This window comes from Anomalospiza imberbis, chromosome 26 (assembly GCF_031753505.1).
Source record: "Anomalospiza imberbis isolate Cuckoo-Finch-1a 21T00152 chromosome 26, ASM3175350v1, whole genome shotgun sequence".
NCBI classification, from domain to species: domain Eukaryota; kingdom Metazoa; phylum Chordata; class Aves; order Passeriformes; family Viduidae; genus Anomalospiza; species Anomalospiza imberbis.
The window spans coordinates 3,717,556-3,741,577 of record NC_089706.1 but is presented as its reverse complement, the minus strand read 5'-3'; the positions used below and the strand labels follow the sequence as shown (position 1 = coordinate 3,741,577).

Here is a 24,022-nt window from a genome sequence, read left to right as displayed (position 1 = left end):
CTCGAGCCACGGGAGGGTGAATGTGTAACACAGCAAGATAAGAGATTTTTATCTAATTTGCTGCCTCAAATTATGTCAGAGGGTGACAGCTGGAGCTGGAGCCCAAATCTGCTGATTCTGGAACTGCTCTGGAACAATATCAGGTCTCTGCATCTTTTTAAAAGTAATAATTAAACATGCCTAGGTGGAGAATAAACATTAAATATTGCCATGTTTTCTGAGTAAGGGTAAGGATGCCAGGAGGGGAGCAGGGATGTAGCACAGAGGTGCCAACTCTGCACCTCAGTGAGAGTTTTACTCATGCCATTTGCATATTTACAAATTTATACCGTGATGGAAACACATTTTTACAAACGCCCAGCTTTTTAACCATTACACTTGTGCCATGTGGTGGCTTTTCCATGTGTGGGGTGCTTTAGGATTTGTCATTTTTCTGGTACCAGAGCAGCAGGAGCCACAGTAGAGCTGTAAAGTAGGTCATGACAGACCCCTTCAGAGAATTAATAATTCCTTTTCCTTGATTACTGCAAGGCTTTTAACCAACTCATTGTGGATTTTCCATTTCACATCAAACACCCTGCAGTGTACCAGGAGATAAACTGGGGGTTTTCCCCACCATCAAAGGAGCTAAACAGGAGGAGAATTTCAAATCCTCAGGTTGGTTTTCTTGATTCCAAACAGGGTTTTCTCCCCATAAATATCCTCAGTTAAGTGGATACAGCAGGGAAAGGTCCCAGCTCCAGCAGCCCAGGGAACCTCCCAGCTAAAATCAGAGCAGAAAATGTGTTTGAAACCCAGCAGGGCAGGCAGATGCTGAGCTGGTACCTGGCTCAGCTCGAGGCACAGCCTGTCCCGAGGCCCCTCTGCCCATAGAATAAATCTGCTTTTCTGCCCATTAACATCTGCCAGCCACTTCACAATATCCATATGTAAAAATCTGTCAAATAATCCGTTTGTTCAGACACTGCTCAAAGTGAGGCTTCCACAGTCCGTTCTTTCAAAAAAGGTAATTTTCTTTTTTTTTTTTTTTTTCCCCTTTCAATTTGTACAAGATTATCAGGCTGCTTCTAGGAAAATTTCAAAGAGACAACACAGAAAGAGTGATTAAAGAGACCAAATTAAAGAGACTGCTGCTCAAAGGTCTATACATGTATAAATAATCCCAAGGGATCCCACTCAAAAGATACGTCTGGAGGCAAGAAACCTGATAACCATGCAAGAAACAGGAAGGTTGTTCCATGCAGAGAAATGAAGGGTCACATTAAATAGAGAGGGTGACAGGGGATAGAGGGAAAAAGGAAAATCAAAGCAGGAATCAGCTCAAATAGAAGAATATTTTGTGTGGAAAAAAATACATATATAAATATAAAAACAGGGTGACAGAGGGATAGAGGGAAAAGGGGAAATCTAAGCAGGAATCAGCTCAAATAGAAGAGTATTTTGCGTGGAAAAAAATACAGATCTATAAATATAAAAACATACATAGATATAGAAATAAATAAATAAATGGGCTGTGCTGAAGGAGGATGGGCAGGAGAAATCAAAGGGAGATGAAGGAATGAAAAGGAGCAGACATCAAAGCAGGATGATTTTCCAGGAGAGGGAGAGGTGACCAGAATAGCAACGCTGGTGGCACCAGGGCTGGGAACTCTAGCCCTGCACCAAAGCCAGCCCTAAATCATTAACTCTGCCCAAAAAAGAAAACATCACCTCCTCCCCAAGGTGGAACTATTTGTCACTAGGACAATTCACCCCCACCCCCCCCACACAGTTTATTTGTTGGAAATGTGGTTATTTCACCATTTATCTTCCACAGAATTGCACTGACACCATCCCTGGGGGCAGACAAATCCCAGATTCCCACTGACAGCACCAGGATTCATCTTCAGGACTGTCAGAGCAGCCAGACCCTGAGCAGCAGCAACCTAAAAGTGTTTCCTCAGGAGAAACCAAAACAAGGGCAAGGAAAAGTAGGAAAAGTACAATGCTCCAAGAATTCCTGCACCTCAGCTGAGAGCTTCCAATCCAAACCCACATTTGGGGCACACAGCTCAGACATGGCAAGGCTCTGCAGGAAAAGGGACCCGGGGAAGTAAACAGAGCCCAAAGGCAAAAGGAGCTGACACACAGTGTTCATCCAGCAGCAAGCCAGGGCTGGCTCTGGCAAAAAGCACAGCGGCTCTTATCAGCACAGATAGCTGTGAAGTGGCTGGCAGGCACCCATCCATCCATCATCCATCCCTGTGTCCGTCCATCCATCCATCTATCCATCCCTCATCCATCCATCCATCCCTGTGTCCATCCCTGTGTCCGTCTGTCCATCCATCCATCCCTCATCCATCCATCCATCCATCCCTCATCCCTCCCTCCATCCATCCATCCATCCATCCCTCATCCATCCATCCATCCCTCATCCCTCCCACCATCCATCACCCATCCATTCATCCACCCATCCATGGATTCCATCCATCCATCCATTCCTGTGTCCATCCCTGTGTCAGTCCATCCATCCCTCATCCATCCCTGTGTCCATCCGTCCATCCATCCATCCCTCATCCCTCCCTCCCTCCCTCCCTCCCTCCCTCCCTCCCTCCCTCCCTCCCTCCCTCCCTCCCTCCCTCCCTCCCTCCCTCCCTCCCTCCATCCATCCCTCATCCCTCCCACTATCCACCACCCATCCATTCATCCACCCATCCATGGATTCCATCCATCCATCCATCCCTCACACAGCCCTGGGGTGGGGTGGGGTCTGTGACATGACCTATATCTCCTGGTCTCAGCACACACACACTGTGAGGCACAGCCAGGATTCCCAGGGTGCTGGGAACCCAAAAAGTGCCACCACAAACCCTCCGAAAGCCCGTGTGCAGTGCAGGCAGCCCCACTGGCTGCTGGAATCCACTGGTTTCAAACTGACACAAACCCATCCCTGCTCCACCAGCAGCCCTTTGCAGAGTCCAAGGGTCTAAGAGTGACCATGTGAGAATCTCACCCTGAGCATTCTCCACCCCAGCCTGAAGAGACAAACCCCTCCACTGCTGGTGGAGCTGGTGTCCTCACCTCAGGCTCTCTGCTGCTCCAGCTCTCTCTGCTTTCCCCTCCTTGCTGCCACAAGGACACGTTTCAATCCCAGACCCACCAGGTTGGGAGAGACCTGAAAGATCATTGAGTCCAGCCCAGCCCCAACACCTCAGCTAAACCCTGGCACCCAGTGCCACATGCAGGCTTTGTTAAACACACCCAGGGGTGGTGACTGCACCACCTCCCTGGGCAGCCAGTCCAGAACTTCATCACTCTTTCTGTAAAAAACTTCTTCCTGATATCCAACCTAAATTTCCCTTGGTGCAGCTGGAGACTGTGTCCTCTGGTTCTGTCAGTTCCTGGAGAAAGAGCCCAACCCCACCTGAGCACAGCCATCCTTTTCTTTTTTTTTTTTCTTTTTTTCTTTTCTTTTCTTTTCTTTTCTTTTCTTTTCTTTTCTTTTCTTTTCTTTTCTTTTCTTTTCTTTTCTTTTCTTTTCTTTTCTTTTCTTTTCTTTTCTTTTCTTTTCCTTTCCTTTCCCTTTCCTTTCCCCTTTCCTTTCTCCTTTCCTTTTTCCTTTCCTTTCCTTTTTCCTTTCCTTTCCTTTTTCCTTTCCCCTTTCCTTTCCCCTTTCCTTTTTCCTTTCCCTTCCTTTTTCCTTTCCCCTTTTCTTTCCCCTTTCCTTTCCTTTCCTTTCCCCTTTCCTTTCCCCTTTCCTTTCCCCTTTCCCCTTTCCTTTCCCCTTTCCTTTCCCCTTTCCTTTCCCCTTTCCTTTCCCCTTTCCTTTCCCCTTTCCTTTCCCCTTTCCTTTCCCCTTTCCTTTCCTTTCCTTTCCTTTCCTTTCCTTTCCTTTCCTTTCCTTTCCTTTCCTTTCCTTTCCTTTCCTTTCCTTTCCTTTCCTTTCCCCTTTCCTTTCCTTTCCCCTTTCCTTTCCTTTCCCCTTTCCTTTCCTTTCCCCTTTCCTTTCCCCTTTCCTTTCCCCTTTCCCCTTTCCTTTCCTTTCCTCTTTCCTTTCCTTTCCTTTCCTCTTTCCTTTCCTTCCCTTCCCTTCCCTTCCCAGGCCTTATCTCACCCAGGCAGCCCTGCTGCCTGCAGCCCTGATCACAGCTGCACTCTGTCCTTTGAAAAGCTCTCCACACACTCAGAGATGCAGCAGCTCAAGAGCTCAGTGACAAAAGGGACCTCAAGCACCTCCTTTTTTCCCTGCCTGTCCTCCCCACCTCACCTGCTCCATCCCAGCATGACACAAAGCACTGGTTTGACAAAAACGGCCCAAATAAAGGATTTTCTGCCTCAAGATCTGCTTTTCCCTCAGTAGATGAGGATCTCTGTGTCACTGTCCTCTCCATATTTCATGGCATTATTTCCAGCCTAAATAGCTCCCGAATTTAAGCTGGTAGATTCCCCATCAACACCTACAGCAAGGCAGCCTGGCTTTGCCAGCAGCCTGTCCCTGTTTTTAACCCAGGAAAAGGTAAAAAAAGGTGAAAAAGGCCCCATTTGCCTGAAGTTCAGAGGTACTCTGCCATCCTCTGTGCTGCTTTGGGGATATTTTACAAATGTGCCACTGAAGGGGGTTATAAATGGGTAACATTTCTTTGAATCCACGGGCTGCAAAGCTGCTTTGCAGTATTTTAATCACACACCTCATCTGTTTCCTAGCCTGCAGTACCTTTTGTACCTTCTTGCAGCTCAGGAAGGGAAGAGACTCGAGTGAAAAAGCACAAGTAGGTCCACGTCAGCCAAATTTCTCTATTTATCAGCTGCTACCAGATAACAGAGGATGCAATTTTTGGTTTCAACCACCCAGCACAAGTGGAGTTGTAATCTAACACCTGATTTGGCCTTCAGCCAAGCTGGTATTCCTGGCAAACAGCCAAAGAAGTAGTTGGGATTTAGCAACAATTTGTGCCTTTTGTTTGCACATATTAATGTGGAGTTTGCCCTTGGCCTGTGAGAAACAAACCAGAGATGGCATTTTGCTGTTAATTGGTTATTTGTTTTTATTCTAGTCCTGCTGCTCAAAATGAACTATGAACATGGGTTTGCCCTGCTTTATAAGGGGCTGAAGATAAAGTTGCCATTTCCAGCCAAACTGGGATAATATCCATTTCCAAGTAATGCTTTGCCAAGGCATTTTCCAGGCCACCTTGCTCCAGCACAGCCCTTGTTGAAATTCAACAGGGAGATTACTCCTCCTTTGGAGGGATTAGAGGAATTGAAGAGTAACTGCCATTCAATAATCCCATGTAAGTATCTAATCAACCATAATGTAATTACCAGAAAGTTTTAAAAGGTCAAAAAGGCCTCAGTGTGACGTTACTTGAAAAGGAGAAGATTCCTCCTCTGCCCAGGCAATGACTTACAAAAATGAAGAAGTCAAGGAGAAACAGAATGTAAAAGTGGAATGTATTTCTCATCCTCCATTAAAAACTCAAGAGACAGGCAGGAGAGAGGGAACAGCACAGATTTTGTTCTGCTCATGCCTCAGGTTTAGCTTTTCTGTTTTTCAGGTTCTGTGCTGCTTTAGTGTGTGGGTCTGAGATTCATACTATGGGGTGGTGAGCTCTCTGCACAGAGCAGGGAGACAAAACAATTCCTTCTCCAGCTGGGGACCAAGGACAAATGATCCAGATCTCAGGCCCAAGAGTACAAACAACGTGGGCTGGAGAGAGAAAAACAACCAGGATGGGACTGCATGGGCTAAAGCTGGAATTGGACAATGAACTCCAATCTGCAAATGGAGCAGAACTGATAAAAGTGACAGACCCCGTGACCAGCTGTGCATTTTGTGACCATTTTGGGCTGTGCTGCCCAAGGTGGATCCATTGAGGCCTCTTAATAAATCCCTGCTTTATTCTTGAGCTCTGTCCAGTCTCTGTTCCAGCTCAGCCTTCCCAAGGCATCACTCCCAGAAAAATCATAGCCACAAAACCCTGCTGGAACAGGGAACCTGCTCTCCAGGTAACACACACAATATGCTGCTCCTTCAAGTGCATCTTGACATGAAACTTCACAATATTGAGCATTGTTCATTTCCCAACAGCCTAAACAAGCTGCTTTTTACAGGGGTTTTTTTACACTTAAGGCAACAGACAGAAAATAAGAAATATCTGAACAATCCCACCCTTCTCCAGGCCTTGCAAGAGCAGAAATAACTCCCCAAGCTCAGGGCAGGTTGCAGGGGGTGGAGAGGGGGAAGAGGAATAAATGGCTTTTTAAAGTGAAGACTTGCAGCATGTGAAGCAGCAGATGCTGCAGCCATTGGCAAATCTCTGCAGGGACCAGGCATCAGCCCTGAACAGCACTTCCAAAGCCTCCAGATCATGTTTCTTTAACTGCAAGAACAGATTCCTAATAGGAAAACCCTCCCACACTGTCCCACCTTCCTTCCCAGGTGGAAATCAAGGGGGCAAGGCAAACAAGAGACCTCAGCTGCATTTTCTCCTGTTGCCAGATAAGGACAATACATCCTTTTATTATCTAGCATAGTAGGAATTCTCCCTAATTTTCCTTTTAACAGCAATTTCTCTATGGCAGATAAAATTCTGTCTTTAAAGAGTTATTCTTGACTAATGTTCAGACTTGAAGAACTGGAAGGTTTCTGCTTATTTAATTACATTTTCAACATCTATTCAAAACTGTGGAGCGGGCTAAGAGGAGAAAAAAACACAGGCTTAATTTAGACCAACAAATCTCAGCTGGCCACACTGGGGAAAATGCCTGAAAAAATCAAAGGCAAGTCAAGCACAAAGAGGAAAAAGCCCCCAATAAATGGATCCACCACAAGTGACAGCTGGAGTGGTGTTTTAGAAGAATTCTGTGCTGGAGCACTCAGTTACCTTCTTGAAGAGGCGTCCTGAGTCCTCGCTGACCTGGACAAAGCGTGGGATGATGTTGTTGAGATAAATGTCACTGAGGGTGGTGTGGTCCCTGCTCTCCCTCTTCACCTGGTTGAGCAGCAGGTTCCAGCAGTTCACTGGTGACAGCACGTTCTGATCCTTCCTGCAAGGACACAAAACAGGAACAACTGGACAGGATTCTACCACGACTCTGGACCTGTAAATGAAGCTGTGGGGTGGGTGGGATGCTGAGGAGCAGAGGAGGATACAGAAAATACACCCTCAGTTCTACTTCCCCACGTTGCCATGAGCTTTTGTCCCCCAACAAACAGATGCTGTAAATGGAAGCTGCAGTGTGCCAAGTGCAGGCTTTAATTTTTCCCATTGAATCCAGGATTTTGTGCATAAATCAGAGCCTGAGGGAGGGAGGGCGATGGCTCCAGTGTCTGACAGAAGGTTTCACAGCCCTGTCTCAAGCATTTGGGTCTTAACCACAACAAAAAAGATTTCAAGCATCCAGTGAGCCAAACAGCATCTGCATAGGAAACAAACTGCTGTGTCTCCTGTGCAAAGCCCATTATGTGAAGGCTTCTCTATCTGTCCCCAGCCACAGACAGCAGCATTCCTAACAGCTGCTTGATTTTCTCATCTTTGAACTTTCCCCACCTTCTTTCAGCTGGAGCACCCAGCAAATGAGCAGTGCAAAGGGCAGCAGGGGAGGGGAGAGGAACCTCGGTTTATTTGGGTCAGCATTTCATTTATTGGAATTAATAAGTTGTCTCTCAGAGCAGCATTTCACCCCAGATGAAAGCTGGGGGTGCTCCAGCAGCAGATCCAGGTGGAGCCTTAATGACAGCATTTACTTCTCTGCAGCTCTGTTTACCAGTCATTCACAGCACAATAATATTTGTCTAGAAAAGAGTAAAACCTGTGATGCAAAGCCTTGATTACTGTAAAAGACTCTATCAGATTTCTTTCCTCCTAAAAGAAATGCAGTTTAATTTCCATTGAAAAGGGAATATTCTGCACTTGAAAGGACAATCTCTGCTGCAAGAAACATTGGGGAAATGGGAAAACTGACCCAGGGCAGAGTTTCATTACAATTCTCATGACACCAGCAGTTGGATTTGTGCTGCAATACAGATAATTTTAGATAAATAGTTTCAGAACAGCTGATCTTGATTTTCTTTTTTTTCTTAAAAAAAAAAAAAAAATTGGAAAGCTCAGGACTGACTGCAGCTTGTGATCCAGACTGCTTCACCCACTGACTCCATCTCTGCCCTCCAAAGCTGGCAGAGCTACAAGTGAAAATTACCCAGCCACCATGAAGAGTTTGGGAACCAAATATAGGAACAAAAAATCCCCAGACTCTCCACCAGCTGACCAAAATCCTGCCTGAAAACCCCTCAGAGCCCCATTCCTGCTCCATCAGCACCAGGAGCAGCCTGGAGGAGCAGCAGGAGTTCTGGGGAAGGAGCAGGGAGCAGCAGGAGAGCCCTGATTCCCCAAGCAAAGGGAAGCAGGAGAGCTGCAGGAGCTAAGTGGGAGTTAAACCCCAGCTGTCCCAGCCACAGCAGCCCTGGCTATTCCAAGGCAGCAAAGAGCAGGGATAGCAGGAGCCTGTGGAAAGGCTGGTGAGGGAAATCCCGGGCGTCTGCTGGCGCCAGATGGGTGTTGACATGCTCGGTGTGGTCACACATGAAAGACCATCCTGCAGGGAAAATCACCCCAAACCCCACAGCTCCCAGTGCACGGCTGGGATTGTCACCTTCAGGATGCTCAAGCCACACACAGCCAGATTGTCATTTTAAACTCCTTTAATTTCTTGCTGTCTCTTGGTTTTAATAACTCTTTCAGTGCCTTGCTGGAACAGGCTCTTGCTTTTGTACAGATCCAGCATTTTCACGGCAAGGAAGGGAGGCAAAACCCCTCCTTAATTATTTGCTATCAGCAAAAAGCTGATATTCAAGGCAGAAATGGAACAGAAAAGGAAAGAGTTGCTTCAAACCTCCCAAGCATCCTTTAAAAGTCCACGCACATTAACTTTCAAAGCACCTCTGGAGCTGCAGCTTCTCCTGGGGTGGGACATGGGCGCAGTTTTCCCAACAGGGAGCAGGAGTTCAACTGCTCACAACAGAACTTCTTCATCCTCACCACAGCAGATGGCAGGGAGCAAACCGTGACTCCCATTAACCATTTCAACCCTCAAAGGAGCTGGCAAAGGCACTCTGCTCCCAGTTCCATGTCACCACAGAGGAGGGATGGAAAAGGGAAGGGAAATATCACCAGGGCCTGATGGCTGTAACCACCCCCAGCTCCATCCCCACACTTTCTGCAGAGTGACAGGGTCCCCCTTCACCCTGGAGAGGTAAAACTGATGAGATCAACCCAAAAGCTTCAGGGTGTGAATATGAACTTTCCCACAGTGCTGGTGCCTTCACACTGACAGCAACTTTTTGATTCAAACCTCCTCCACGAGCAGGAGGAGGAAGAGGAAGAAGATGCCAAGATCCAGGTTTATTTCAAGCACTGCTTCTCCTGGTGTAAAGATGGTGTGGTGATAGTGAGTGTGGAGAGTTTATTTAGGTTAGCCTGAATTACAGCAGATCACAGCCATGGGGGCTGGCTGGGAGCAGGAAAAGGAAGCTGTGCACAGATTTTTTAGGGAACCACAAACGATGAAGCCCTGTGGTTTCTTGGGTGTTATCTTGATCAGGTCCTGTGCAACTTCCACTTCAAAGGTTTCAGCTGGATCTCAAAAAGATCATAGGGGAAGATTGAGTCTCAAGTATCTTAATTAAATTACTCATTCATACAAGGGACTTGCAGGCAATCCAAGATTGATCTGCTTCGAGGCAGGCAGGGGAGAGCGACAGACGCCAGCGACACTGAGCTGGGCATTGCAAGGAAATAGGAGAGAAATCATCTTACAAAACAGATTCAAATAAAAAATAGCCAGTAACAAAATAAATAATAATTTTTTTAAAATAACCTAAACCCACACCCACAAACCAGGAATAGGAACCCTGTGTTTCCATAAGGAGCACAAGGTGAAGGAATGAGTCAGATGAGAATGAAAATATTACTGAAGAGCTAGACTCTGTCCAGCCTGGCCTTGAACACAGCCACAGCTGCTCTGGGCACCCTGTGCCAGGCCCTCCTCACCCTCATAGGGAGGAATTCCTTCCCAATATCTCACCCAAATTCCCCTCTCAGTTTGAACCCATCACTCCTTGTCCTGTCCTGGTGAAGGGCCCTTCTCCAAGGGACGTCCCACTGTCCACGGCAACAGAAAACTCCCTGGCCATCCTTGCTGTGAATGAGGTGTTTAACACAACACCTGAAGCCTCCTGTTCCAACTCCTGATCTCCCCAGAATATTCAGATTTTCCCTGGATGTGTCCTACAGGCTTTTCCAAAGCTGGTGCATCCCAGGACAGCCAACTCTGCAAACCCCCAGAGCTGGAGCCAGGCCAAGTGTGAGAGCAGAGATTCAACTGTTCCTCTAAATACTCTTGCAACCCTCTCTGAATTCTGTCCTCTGCAGTGTGCTCTGGCAAGGGAGGCCACAATCACAGCAATGTGGTGTGAGACTGGCATCACTGAGATGATGAAAAACAGCACAAAAATCCTCCCTGAGGTTTTCACATCCATTTCTGCTGGTCATGTATCCCCGGCTCTGCAGTCAGGGAGGTTACTGAATCAATGAATGTTTAATGCTTACAAAAAGCTTCCAAATGGGGTTATTTGACAGGCTCAGAATAAAGTGTGCAGGACTCGGTTTCAGCGAAAAGGACCACAAAAATAGCCCATGGCAATGTTTATTATTATTAATAATAATAATGTAAGTGAAGCCCACGTGACCCAAATGCTTTTGTCAATTCCTCCCTCACAACCTGTACCAACCGTGCTTTACAGAAATCATTTTACTTCCAGGAAAATTAAAGCTCAGCTTCTCTGAAAGCTGCTCATTCAAATCCACATTTGATTTTCCCTGAAACAGCTCAGTGTTGACTGCAAATTTTGAGAATTACAAGCATGGACATCCATGCTGCTCCCTGCCCTTCTCTTCCAAAAGATTCCAGTTATGAACATCTGTTGTTTACAAGTGCTCAGCCTGAAGGTTGCCAGACTTATTCTTCATCTTCTACTTCAAGGCAAAGGCTGCCAGAAAGGCATCTGAATTTCATGCTGGGATATCCTGGACATTCAGCTCTCCAGCTGACAATTGCTACTCAGGATCCTGCTTCCAAAGATTATCTTGACTTAAAATGTGGCCTTAAAATAGCGTCATCTTTTTTTTTCCCTTATTTTTTCTTTTTCCATTTTCTCCCTCAAAAGCAATCACTCAAGATTTGCCATGGTTTTCATATTGTTGACTGATGATCTGAATAGGCAAATGCCTCCAGGACAAAAATTACATGAAATAAGAGAACTGAAGGCTGGGGTTGGAGGTCCCAGGGTCTGAGTGCAAGGGAACAGAGCCTTTTTTTGGGGGCTAGAAGTCACCCCCAGACCCAAGAGCCATCTGTGAGATGGATGCTCTGATTTACACCTCAGGTACCAAACCTGGGACAAACAAGCTCCTGCAGCAACCACGGTTGCAAGACTTGGGCTCTGAAAGGGTATCATCAGATGCTGAGAAATTTATATACCATATACACCAAATATTGTGTATGACTATTCCCTTTAATAGCCTAATTGAAAAAAAAACAACCCATTTTTAACAGAGAAGAGGCACAGTGAGGTCTAACAGCCATGGCAGAGCAGTTAAAAGCAAGTAAAACCTGGGCTTTATCCAACTGCCATCAACTCCTGTGTCACCCTGGCTAAACCAATCTGTTCCCCTTCTTCAGAGACATCAGACCAGGATAACACACACCTACCCTGTAAATCATCTTAAGATGCTCCAGTGAAGCTTCAAACTGAGCAGTGCAGGGCACCCTTTCAGCCCAGCCCCGGCCACCTCCAGCTCAAAACCCACGTGGAAAATTCTCCTGCAGGAAAGGCTGAGAGATCTGGGTTTGCAGAGGCTGAGAGAACTGGGTTTGCAGAGAAACCCAGAGATCTGGGTTTGCAGAGAAACCCAGAGATCTGGGTTTGCAGAGAGACCCAGAGATCTGGGTTTGCAGAGGCTGAGAGAACTGGGTTTGCAGAGAAACCCAGAGATCTGGGTTTGCAGAGGCTGAGAGAACTGGGTTTGCAGAGAAACCCAGAGAACTGGGTTTGCAGAGAGACCCAGAGATCTGGGTTTGCAGAGGCTGAGAGAACTGGGTTTGCAGAGAGACCCAGAGATCTGGGTTTGCAGAGAGACCCAGAGATCTGGGTTTGCAGAGGCTGGAGAAGAGAAGCTTTGGGGTGACCTAAATGTCCCCTTCCAGCACCTGAAGGAGCTGATGAAAGATGGAGAGAGATGATTTACAAGGGGCTGGAGGGACAGAACAAGAGGAATGGCTTCAAACTGACAGAGGGCAGGTTTAGAAGGGAAATTGGGAATAAATTCTTTCCTGTGAGGAACGGGGACAGGTTACCCAGGGAAGCTGAGGCTGCCTCATCCCTGGAAGGGTCCAAGGCTGGGTTTGGAGCAACCTGGGAAGGTGGAAGGTGTCCTGGGTGAGCTTTAAGGTCCCTCCCAACTCAAACCATCCTGAGATTCAGTGCAAACGTGGCCACCTGATCAACTCTTACCCAGCCATCTGGCTGGCATTTGATGGCCGTGTCCATCAAATCTGGCACACAGCTTTGCCCACCTTTCCCAAGAAAATGACTCCTTTTTTGCACATTCCAGTACTTGCATCCCATTCCCCATTAACAACACACAACCTACCAGGAATTACTGACATGAATGAGCGCCCAGAAACAGGGAATGGCTTCTGTGTCCAACACAAACTTGGGGAATGTTTTGGCTCTGCAATTCAGAGCAGTGCTGCTGCCTACATTCACTCTAACAACTCTCTTTTCCATTCCTGTCCTTGCAATCAAATCTACAGCGGGGCGAAAAAAAATAAAATACATAAAGGACAATAAACCTCTCTGGGCTTCGGGAAGCCCCACAGCAGCCTGCACCTCCCACCCTGCTCTTTCCAGCATGGAGGAATCCACACACTTCAATTCCAGGGCTCAGCCCCAAGCCTCCTGCCCTGGGGAGCATTCCCTTGAAGGAACACAGTGGGAGCAAGTGGGCAATCCCACAATAGCTGCAGTGCAGGAAAATGCAAATTACAGGGTGGCTGCCTGACAGATTTCCGTGTCAGGAGATCTAAAAACGGGATGTGCCATGGGGAGCAGGCAGGCAATGATACAGTACCTTCCGACATAATTACCAGGTTCTGGGGAGAGCAGGCTATTATGGGGTATTTATAGGGTCAGAGCCAGGCAATTACAGAGCAGGCTCCTCTCCCAGACATGTAATCCTGAGGAGCAGGGAGCTGATGGCTGGCTTTGATCAAATGGGGGGCTCCCAATGGGATTCCAGCCCCAGCAGCTCCACAAGAGATGCCAGCCAGGATACTCACTGTGATTCAGGCAGAGCAGCACTGGGGACAGGTGGTTACAATGGGAATTGTTTCCCCATGGAGCCCTGTGGCATTCTGGCACTCTCCTGACTGGCACAGCCAGCACACAAGTGCTGCATGGCCAGCCTGACCTGTGCCACTGCTGACCAACACTGGCCACACACCCAGCAGCCTTAGACATAGAGTTATTTTTCTCTTCTTCCAACTCTTGACCAAATTAATTTATGTATTTATGACTCAGACCTTGCAGGGATACCATATTCCAAAAGCAATGCATTTTTCTGGCAGGAGCAATCTGTTGCTAAAGTAAGAGAAATCAGGAGTCCAACCAGCACCAGCCCTCTCCCTGCAAATCCTGCAGGATTCTGTTCAACTCTGATCAAAACTCCACATTATAAATTCATTCTAAATCCCCAAGAAGAAGTTCTGTGCAACTTTCTCAAGCTGAATACAAAAGTGTTTCTGATGGGTTGTTTCATATCATGTAATATAAAGAAAATCACCTCAATTTTCACCAGAAATAACAACAAAATCAACTGAAAACACCCATCATACTGCAGAGGAAAATTGTAATTCCAGACATCATCTCTTTAGTGCCATCTTAAAGGCACCTGCAGGATGTGCACAGTTTATAGTTGTAACAACACTTCCACTCTAAAGGAAAAGAAAAAATCCTTCAGACTCTGACAGGTCCATGGATATGCAGAATAACTCTTCTCCAGTGTGTCAAACAGCTCTGCTCTGGAGCCAGGCTTTCCTGAGTACGCAGCACAACGTGTGCTCTAAATGACAACTGAAGTGAACGACATCAAAGCTCTGCAGACAGGAAACTAAAATGGTGCCTCCTTAATGGCCTCCACAAAGAGAGCTGCTGCTGCTGGAAACGGGAAGCTGCTGTGTCCCCACATCCCTCCAAACACAGCAACAACACAGCACAAACACAGGGAGAACGTCCCGACCCAAACAATGCGAAAAGTGACGCTGCACTTTGGGCGGGAGCAGGCCCAGATGGATCCTCTCAGCCCAAAATGTCCAAAGCAGAAATGATTCAGGTCCCAAGGCTGCTGCTGCTGCTCCGTGTTTTCCTCAGCTGCTGCCCTGACAACACAACCCAACAAGGCTGAGCACTGCCCAGATGGGGACCACGGCAGCGCCGTGCTGGGCTCACGTGGCCGTGCCACGCTGCCCCTTCCTCACCCCCACACCCTCTCCTGCAGTCCCTTCTCCTGGGAAAGCTCCTCAGAAGAATCAGGAGGATGTGAACCCACGAAATCAGGTTCCATCTGCATCAGTCACCCCAACTCAGAGAAGTGGGGAGGAACCAACATCCAGCAGCACGGCCAGACCCACCTGTAAATGATGTTCCAAGCAGCAGAGTCAAGAGATTGTCAGTAAGGATGTGTTTAGATTTTAATTGAGTCCCCCCAGCTCGGTATCCAGGGATTCCCACACCCACAGTGGCACAGATCTCTCTGGAAGTGCTACTGGCCTTATTTCCCTGCTGTTTGAAGTGATAGTAGCAGAGCTGCAACACAACTCCCACACAGAGTGTGTGTGGGATCCCAAAAACGGAGAACTGACAGCAGGGAACAGATTGGGAACAGCTTCCCTCCAGAAAACCAAAGCCATTGATGCTGAAGGAAATCCTGGCTTTGTCCATCAAATCTGGCACACAGCTTTGCCCACCTTTCCCAAGAAAATTACTCCTTTTTTGCACATTCCAGTTCTTGCATCCCATTCCCCATTAACAACACACAACCTACCAGGAATTACTGACATGAATGAGCGCCCAGAAACAGGGAATGGCTTCTGTGTCCAACACAAACTTGGGGAATGTTTTGGCTCTGCAATTCAGAGCAGTGCTGCTGCCTTCATTCACTCTAACAACTCTCTTTTCCATTCCTGTCCTTGCAATCAAATCTACAGCGGGGCGAAAAAAAATAAAAAGGCAGAAACAAAAGGCAAATACTCTACTTGAATTGCTGGTCTTTGGTGCTCCTAGTTTTAGCCAGGAATCTCTCAGCCAACTTCTCCAAATTCCTGGAGTAATCCATCTCAATCTCTGCCTTCTTGCGGAAGAAATCCTGCAAGTCCTGCAGTAACTGGACCCGAAGCTCACACTGCTGGTCAAGGCATTTCAGCTGCTCTACCAATTGGGCACGGATCTCTGCAACAAATAAAAGCACTGCAGATTAAACACAGTCCCATCACAGAAAACACCATCACAATTCTCCAGCAAAACATTGTTAAAAAATATGTTCCTTCACTGGTGTCAGCCAGGCTCCCCTGTGGTGATTATCTGCAGGCACAAAATGACTGGGGGTGCATCTTGGACACAGCAATCTCAGGAAATCCATCCCAAACCCTGCAGTCCGGTGCACAGCAAAGCTTTGTTGCTGAAAAGTGCATCAGTTACAAGTGTCAAGTGCATTTTTGGCATGGGGAATGAGTGGTCACTGCCTAAAAATGTACTGAATCTCAGTCTGGAAAAAGGACTGAATGCTGCAATCCCCCACGTCAGCTCAGCAAACCACTTCAGGGAATTTCTATCAAATTCCTCTGCAAACTACTCCTGATGCAGAAACAAGACATTGCACATTCTGGGGCACTCCCCAAAGGCACCAAATTCAGATTACTCAGTTTGCTCCTGAGTCTCCAGCTGTGCAGCTCATTATAAACCAAGCCATGAAAGAGATGAAGAAACCCCTCTGGAGAGCCAACACCAGAGCACTTCCCATTAGGGAATCATCTCCAGGAAGGCTCCTTTTCTTTTTAAAATATCTGCAAGTAACATATTTCCATCTAAGGACCCCATAAAGCACACAGATATAGGTGTTAATATTATAATTAATTATTAATGCACATTCATAATAATCACTGCATAATTATTATGTATGTTAACACAATATTTTACAGTTTTCAAGCATTTTACAAACATGAAAGCTTCTCTCATTAGCCACGTGTTCTCCTTATCCCACTAATCCTGAATTTGAGGGACAGAATAGTAAAATGACTCACTCACAGTCAAACAGGGCAAGAAAACACAGCAGAAGTGTGTCAGTTGCAGCCTAAAAATGCAGAAATATTCAGTGCTGCAGCCAGCAAAGGCTATTTGGCTTTTACTCAGGCAATAAACTCAACATGAAATCAATAAAATATGCCCTTTCATCTAAAGGTCTTTGAGCAGTGAAACTGCAGAGATTTGCCACGGCCTGGCTGCGAGCGCTGCTCCCTCCAAAGGTTTTCCAAGATGTGCTGTTCCAGGCTGAACCCAGAACCAGCAAGGAAATTTCAGGTTTCACAGCTTTCCTCACACCTCCACATTGCGACTGCAGGCGCCCACAACTCCATCACTGCAAGGGAAGGCGGGGAGGGAGCATTTCCCAAATCCAATCTTTTTTAGAAATCAACGACTTCACCACTGATTCCTGAAATACGGAAAATCACGGAGAGCAGCTTGGCTCCTCTGTGATTTTGTCCCTTTGTGCAGGGGAAAAAAAAAAAAAAATCAAAAAAAACCAAAACATCTGGACCTCCATGGTTTCATTCCTGCCATGCACTCCCAGGATCAGTTGCCTCGGATCGTGCTCGCATCTGCGGGAACAGTTTTAAGGAATCTGGGATTTGCCGTGAACAAAACCCCGAATCTTTATTTTAGGGACTCCAAAACCCAAACCACATGTATGAAAACACGGCTCCCAGTCAGGCTTGCCAAAAAGAAAAAAAGAGAGGAAAAAAAAACTTAATCGGCACAAATGTGGGGTTTTCAAGCTTGAAGACGACCTTGATTAGCACTGAATTTGGTCATTCCAAACTTCTCAGCCTGTGGTACCTGGGGGATTTTGCTGCAAGGAGGAAATACAGCCAGCAAGGTTGTTGAAAGGGAGGAGTCAACACTGTGATGTGGGGGCAAAGCTGGTCAGCTTTATTTTTTTCCCCCCAGGAGAGAATCTTCAAAACCAGAAAACCTGTGTTTCTTCATCAGGAAACACAGCTACAGGCAAATCCATCAACCTGAGCTGTGTGTGCACTTCTTTAACCAAAACCTCTCCAGCTCCGCTGCTTCCCCGGGCTCAGGGGTGCCCCAGCTCAGGTGGGAAGAGTGTGGGGTCACCCCAGGAAGGGCTCAGCACCCTCTGAGGGTGCTGAGGAGACAAATCCACAAGGAACCCAACCCTAGATGTGCAGGGAAGCACGAGCCACAGCAGGTGAAATCTGCACGCTGCATTTATTTACCCCAACGCTGGAGATCCCTTTGCTTTTGAGCTGCCTTTGTTGTTTGCCCCATCCCAGCTGGTGTTTCGGGACTGGCAGGGCCACGGGGAAAGCTGGGATGCTCACACACATCAGAGCTGCCAGCACTGATGTAAAACTTTGCTGCTGATGCTCAACGTGTGCTGCACACACTCAGCTCGAGCCCCAGCCACAAACCCTCTCAAGGATTTGCAAGGCTCTGCATGAGTGACGGGTTTAACCAGGGAAATGCAAACCAGACACCCCCATCCCACCTGAGGCTTTGCCATTTAGACTTTTTAAAGCAAAGGAGGTGGCAACGGCACCAGAACTGCCGGGGAGATGGTGTTTCCTTGCTGCAGTCGCTCAGTTCTCCTGATCCTTAACCTGACACTCACCTGCAGGTCTGACACCCAAAAAGGAACATCCTTCAACACAAGAAACATTAGAAAGCTCTCCCTGCCTTTGTGTTTTCTCCTGCACCCCTTCCTCACCAAAAGGGATGCTCCCAACACAGAAACAACTCCGTAACCTTTCCAGCAGCTACTGGACAAAAGACACTAATTTTAGGAAGTTGAGGACTCATTGAAAGGGATCTCACAAAGAAACACCTGAGCAGATCTGGTGTTTTCTGCTAAGCACATCAAGAACGACAGTCAGGATTCAAATGCAGCAAATTTTGCCTGTAATGTTTTTATTTGTGCATTCAGGGATTGCTCATCTGCAATTTTTCGGAAGGCAGCAACCTTCTTAGCATGGATGAGCAGCAGACACCTTGTTAGAGAAGAGGATTGGGGTAGGGATGGCAAATACCAGATCCAGGCAGATCATGGTATGACCACCCACCCTCCCTGGTGCCAAAATTGATGGATATTTTGTGAGGACAACAGCCCAGCAAAACGGGGCGTTCCCCATGGTGTCCTCAATTGGAAAACCACCTCCTGGAGCAAAAGTAGAACTACAAAGGACCACTGCCAAAAAAGCAGCAGCTCTCAAAGACAAGAAGACCAGCAGAGCACGAGTGTTTTAATCAGAAAATCACAAGGCAGCTCAAGCTCTTGGCTCTCGAGGTGGGACTCTCCACACACAGCTCCGTCGCCGAACAGCACGGAGAACCAGCAACTTCTCCTGCAGTGTGAAATGCGATATCAGCACTTTTCTTTATAAATAAAGGCAGTGTTTGGGAGGGGAGCAGTGACAGCTGATCGGGCTCCCGAAGGGAACAATGAGCCATTCAGGCCCGGCTTATCGAGGCCGCGGCGCTGGGCCCGAGCGAGGCAACCTTGCTCATCTTTCAAACACACACCCCGCAGTCCTCTGCCACAAAATAAAATCAAGAACGCAGGAATTTCCTGAGGCTTACTGGGCTTTCCAGAGTATAAAGTGTCTGCTTGTTTTCGCACTGCTTACACAAGCAGAAGGTATTTCTTTCGGCCCTGCTCCGAGCACATCCGCCGGCGGAGCCGGGGCCGTGCGCGCTCTCACCCGAGGGTCACCGAATGGCACGGGGCCTTTTCATGTCCCCAGTCACAACAACCACCCCAGTGCTGAATCCACTGCTCCCGCATCCTTTAATTTGCACAGGTTATGAGGTTAACAGCCGCTTTAAACACCGAAAAAGCCTTTCCCCCCTCCTTTCCTTTAGAGCTTGGCAATCCCACCCACTGTGATTGCTGAGGACAAGGAACAGCCTCCAGAAGACTCTGTTCAAGGGCCTGAAGGTGGATAAGCACACACTGAATTCAAGGTCACGATTCCAGTGGCAAAATTAGGATTAAACACCAGGTATTCTTATTGTAAGCCTTGCCCTGTACTGCTGATTTCTGTCCACTGTATTTCAAACTCACGTGGCTGACAACTACATCATGCAAACATCCTCAGTGGCTACAGAAAGTTTTCCATCCACTTCAAACAAACCATTTTTTCATTTCCATCACCAGATCATAAAGCCACCTGGGTCACCAAGGGACAGACTGTGATAGAATCCTGGGCAGTTGAGTGACTTGACTTTTTTCATTCTGCACGCACCTGCAGGAGGCAGGTCCAGTTTACAATGAATTCAGGGGGTAAGGAAGGATCTTCTTCCTTCTGCATTTTACTCCCATTTCCCATGCCCCAGCCAGAGGCTGTGGCTAGCCCATCCCTGGAAGTGGTCAAGACCAGGTCGGATAGAGCTTGGAGCAACCTGGAAGGTGCCCTTGCACAGGGGAATGAGATGAGTTTTAAGGTCCCTTCCATCCCAAAGCATTCCATGATCCTCAGCATCCTCAAACTCCACCAAACACAGCAGACTTCTGCAGAGCTCCTGGCAAGAATTTGTGTTTTCATCAAACAATTCCACCTGGAGTAGGGGGATATCCACACCATGCTCTGTTACAGCACCCAACGTCCACCTTCTGAAAAAGAATTTCCCTAAGTTGACTTTTCAAGGCTTAAGCATCCTATAAAGTTGGAATCAGATCTTCTGTACCAACTTGTTCATTCTCCCATAGGTCACACAGTGACCTCAGAGCCTGGCGCCCTCCTCCATGGACTCCAAGCAACATTCCTGCTCTGAGCAGGATCATGTCCCTCCCTAGGAAGGGTTTCAGCTCTTCCCAGGGATAAGCTGGAACTGCTCTAGCTGGATGGCAGCAGGGTGAATCACAGGCTGGCAGCACAGGGCACCAGGAGGAGGCACGAGCAGCCCCAGCTGCTGCTCAGTATCTCACCCATCTCCTGCATCCACGCCGTGGCTTTCCCACGGAGTCCCCGCCCCATCCCGAGTGCCATGCTGCATAAAAAGATGACAAGCTTGGGAAAGGAGTGGGATGGCAGCAAAACAGAACCACGGAGAGTGGGATGGCAGCGAAACAGAAGCACCGAGCCCCGGCTCCCACCCAGATGAAAGAGCAAGGCTCTCACCCACACGGATCTGCTGCACCGGGCAGAGCCCAGCTCCAAAGCCAGCTGTGCCTGGTGGCCCCGCAGCTGTCCCCATCCCATGGCACTGCCACGGGACCTCAGCTCGGGCAGGAGCCAAGGCACAGCCCAGGGACAGCAGGATTCAGCCAGGAACGGGAAGGTGGCAGCCAGCACGGGTGTGTGGCTCACTTAGCCCTGACTAAGAAGAAACCACACTAAACTGCACACCCAGCCTAACACAAGCTTATCTTTCAGGCTCCCCACAGCACAGGAAAGGCAAGAAAAGCCAAAATGAATTACATCTCCACTTCAAAGCTGGAGCTGTGATTTTAGATCTTGTGCCTCGTCCTTTTTCAGTCCCCATCTCCTGGAAGCTGCCACACACTCGGGTGCTGAACATCAGAGTGAGATGTCTGGGCATCCACTTTTGGAGACTCCATGGAAGTCAAATGAAAAACTACAGCTGAGTTTGAAGCCAACACTCCATTCAGTTTCCAAAAGTTAAAACCATCCAACACAACAACTTGTTAGTAAAAGCAATAACTGTTTAAATATACAAGTAACTTTCAGAGAATGCACTGAATCACATATTTTGACATGTTCTTACCACATCACTAAATTATTCACATTTCTCCTGCCATCACATATGAGAGGCTGTACTCCAAGAGCGAAGGACTTGGTACTTCTGACTGTTTTTATTGGTACATGATTACAAACAGGGCTGTGACTAATGACAGGCCCAGCCCAGCAACCCCAACGTGGCTGGGAGGTTTAATGACTTTGAAAAGCTTTTATATATTAACAGCCAGAATTCCAGGGAACAAGCTGTGTCACCAAGTCAAAAGCTGTTGATCATCACAGCCTTAAAAAATCTCCCATGTAATCTAAAAGCTCGGCTTTGAAGTGAAAATGATATAAGAGGAGGAAATACAACCTTTTGTTTAAGACCAGAGCCAGGAGGGAGATTCAGGTTCACAGCCACTGTAAGCCCTGGAAAAGGTAAATATTCTTTCTACAGCCAGATATTCCATTTGAGAAATAAGAGCAACGGGTAACACAACCTGACAGGAATCCCTTTGTAGTTATAAATATATAAACAGAGCTGGAGGTGTTGGGAGCTGAAATTCCTTCCAACAGAGATTGATGAAATTGTTTTGAGGTGCAAGACGAGTGCTTGGAGATTTGCATTAATGAAGTGAAAGGAGAGGACGCCAGACGTGCTTAAAAGCAAAAATTAAGGCTGGTCTCAGTCTCAGGGAAGAACTGAGGACATTCAGCTTTTATTTCCTCACCTACACCCTAATATATGTACATCACTAATTACCTGGGGCTCCCAGCTTCTCCAGGCACCACACAAGTGCCACTTGCAGGAGCGTGGCAGGCGCTGCATCTGCCCTGGGTGATGCCTCCAGCACAGCTGGCACCTGGAAAAGTTCTAACTTTAAATAATCCCACTGACCGCAGCCAGCCTGGACATTGGTTTTCCATACCCACACCAAAAAACCCCAAACACATCACTCATCTGATATTCCCAGACTGCAAACTGATGTGAGGCTTCAGACCTGCAAAGCTTTTAAAAGATGCTCAAAATTCTGCAATTAACCATGTTGACAAAGTTGCCAAGGTATTTAATCCATCCAGTACTCAAATATTTAATTTTTTTTTCTGTGTAATGAAGGTCCCCTTTGCTATCATCAAAACACAGCCCGTGCTGTTGACTTTTGGGGAGGATGTTTAAAACCAGAACCCAGATTAAATTCCCCTGGGCAGGGATTCATGGCCCTAATTCCAACAGCAGAACGTGAGCAACTCCTCAAAACAAGCCTGATAAGGGTAATGTGTTTGAGTACATGAGGTAATAATAATCTATTTTTAGGTTCTACAACTGTTTATTCAAAAGAAATAAAAGTTTATCAATACATTTCAAATACCCACGTGCAAACAGCAGGAGCATTGCAGCTCCTCCTCTCCAGGAAGTTTCCCAGCTATTTTAGGATTGTCTGTACTCAGTTAAAGGTTTTCCCCCAACTGACACCAAGCCAAAAAAAAAAAAAAAAACTCAGGCAAAGCTTTGCTTATGCATTCCCAATTTCTGAATGCTGGAAAAAACACCATGGGCAAGTAGTAAAACTACATTTTATCACTGTTTTGCAGCATGGAATTACAGAATAAACAATTTAAAAGTCATTTTAACACATGGACTATTATTGCAATCAAAGATGACACACACACACACATGCATAATTTGAATGAAAAAAATTCTTTGTAACTCTTTGCTCCTGTAATGAGCACCCCGAGTGTTGTGTGGCCCTGGGAGGAAGGAATTGCTTTGGGCCCACTAAATAACCTGGAATAATATTTTCTCCAAACAACTTTTTCATAGTTATTTCAATGGTTTCCTCTCCTGTAGGGTGACAATGCCAACACTGCATAGATGGCCAAAAATTTGGTGAATATTTTTAATGTAAAGGGTTTTTTTCCCCTGCTTTAGTTCCCTTTCTGCTTCTGGCCAGGGCAAATCAAGTCTACCTGAAGCACCAAACTCAAATGGTGTTTTCCATCACACTTTCCTACTGCTCAGAAAGAAAAGAGCCTTCCTTCAAGCCCTGTGTTAATCACAAAAAAGGTGTTATCAGTGCAAGGAGCCGGAGATGTGCTCCCAGTTATTCATAACAGGGAGTAAACACAGCAAGGAGAGAAGCTAAGCATGTGCTGGACACATTTTCAATCAAATTCCTCCTGATTTCTCACAAAACCAAGGCTGGTTATGACTAAAATGTAAAAAGTTTCTGGATCCCTTCTGGCAGGGAGGGCAGGAGTGGGGATTTCCAGCGGGTGTTGCACAAGGGTCGCGCTCCAAGGAAGAGAAGTTTAACTCCTGCTCTTCCACCAGCCCCTGGACCACCCCAACCCCACCACCCTCCACCTCCAACCCCACTGACACCACTCTTTAACACCTTAAACACCACCAAAAAGACAAAAAAAAAAGTTATGAAGGAATAATAAAAAGTTCTCCAGTTTGGGGAAGGTTCCTGAGCACAGATCAATCCTGGGCCTCCCCATGGAGCATCAGAGTGCAAGAATGAATCCAAGTGCCCCAAAAGTGTGGGAAATGCACAGAAACACCCTGCAGGAACCACGGGAATAATTCATTTGCAAGCCATGAGCTGCCTGGGCGTGGGGAGGGAGGGAGCCAGGGCTCTTCCCTTCAGAACAGGAGGAGATTTGAATGAAGAATGTGGTGCTGCCCTGCTCACAAAGCACCTCAGGTTCCTTTGTACAGGGAGAGGCTGCACTTGCTCTCAACAGAAAAAATCTGTTTGTTCTAGAATAAACCCAGCAGGAAGAGGCAGCAGAACAGGTCCAGGAGACAAAAGCTGAGGGAAGATGCTGCTGCCCCCGTGTAGCTCCAGCTCCTCTGCTGGGAGCATCCCAGGGCACAGCTCTGTGCAGGAGCTGCTGCATCCACCTGCAGCGGGGTTTGGATGGGATCAGGACAAGGTTCCTC

At 47.1% G+C, this 24,022-nt stretch overlaps 1 protein-coding gene and 1 long non-coding RNA gene across 9 annotated transcripts in view; one reads left to right on the top strand and one right to left on the bottom strand.

The window, feature by feature from the left end:
• Nucleotides 1–24,022, bottom strand: part of SRGAP2 (SLIT-ROBO Rho GTPase activating protein 2) — a 102,080-nt gene that overhangs the window by 53,427 nt on the left and 24,631 nt on the right. For 4 of the 8 annotated variants that reach the window (XM_068173151.1, XM_068173153.1, XM_068173159.1 and 1 more), the window contains 2 exons: nt 15,352–15,544; nt 6,864–7,026 (listed from right to left, as the gene is read on the bottom strand). In XM_068173151.1, coding sequence (XP_068029252.1) covers nt 6,864–7,026; nt 15,352–15,544 — 356 coding nt within the window. Of the gene's footprint in view, nt 1–6,863; nt 7,027–15,351; nt 15,545–18,008; nt 18,154–18,973; nt 19,090–19,563; nt 19,588–24,022 lie in introns of those variants that run through there. The other 4 variants (XM_068173157.1, XM_068173156.1, XM_068173155.1 and 1 more) reach the window with 4 other exon arrangements.
• Nucleotides 19,271–21,092, top strand: LOC137462610 (uncharacterized). The gene is made up of 2 exons (XR_010993733.1): nt 19,271–19,395; nt 20,872–21,092. It is a non-coding gene; the product is annotated as an uncharacterized lncRNA (long non-coding RNA).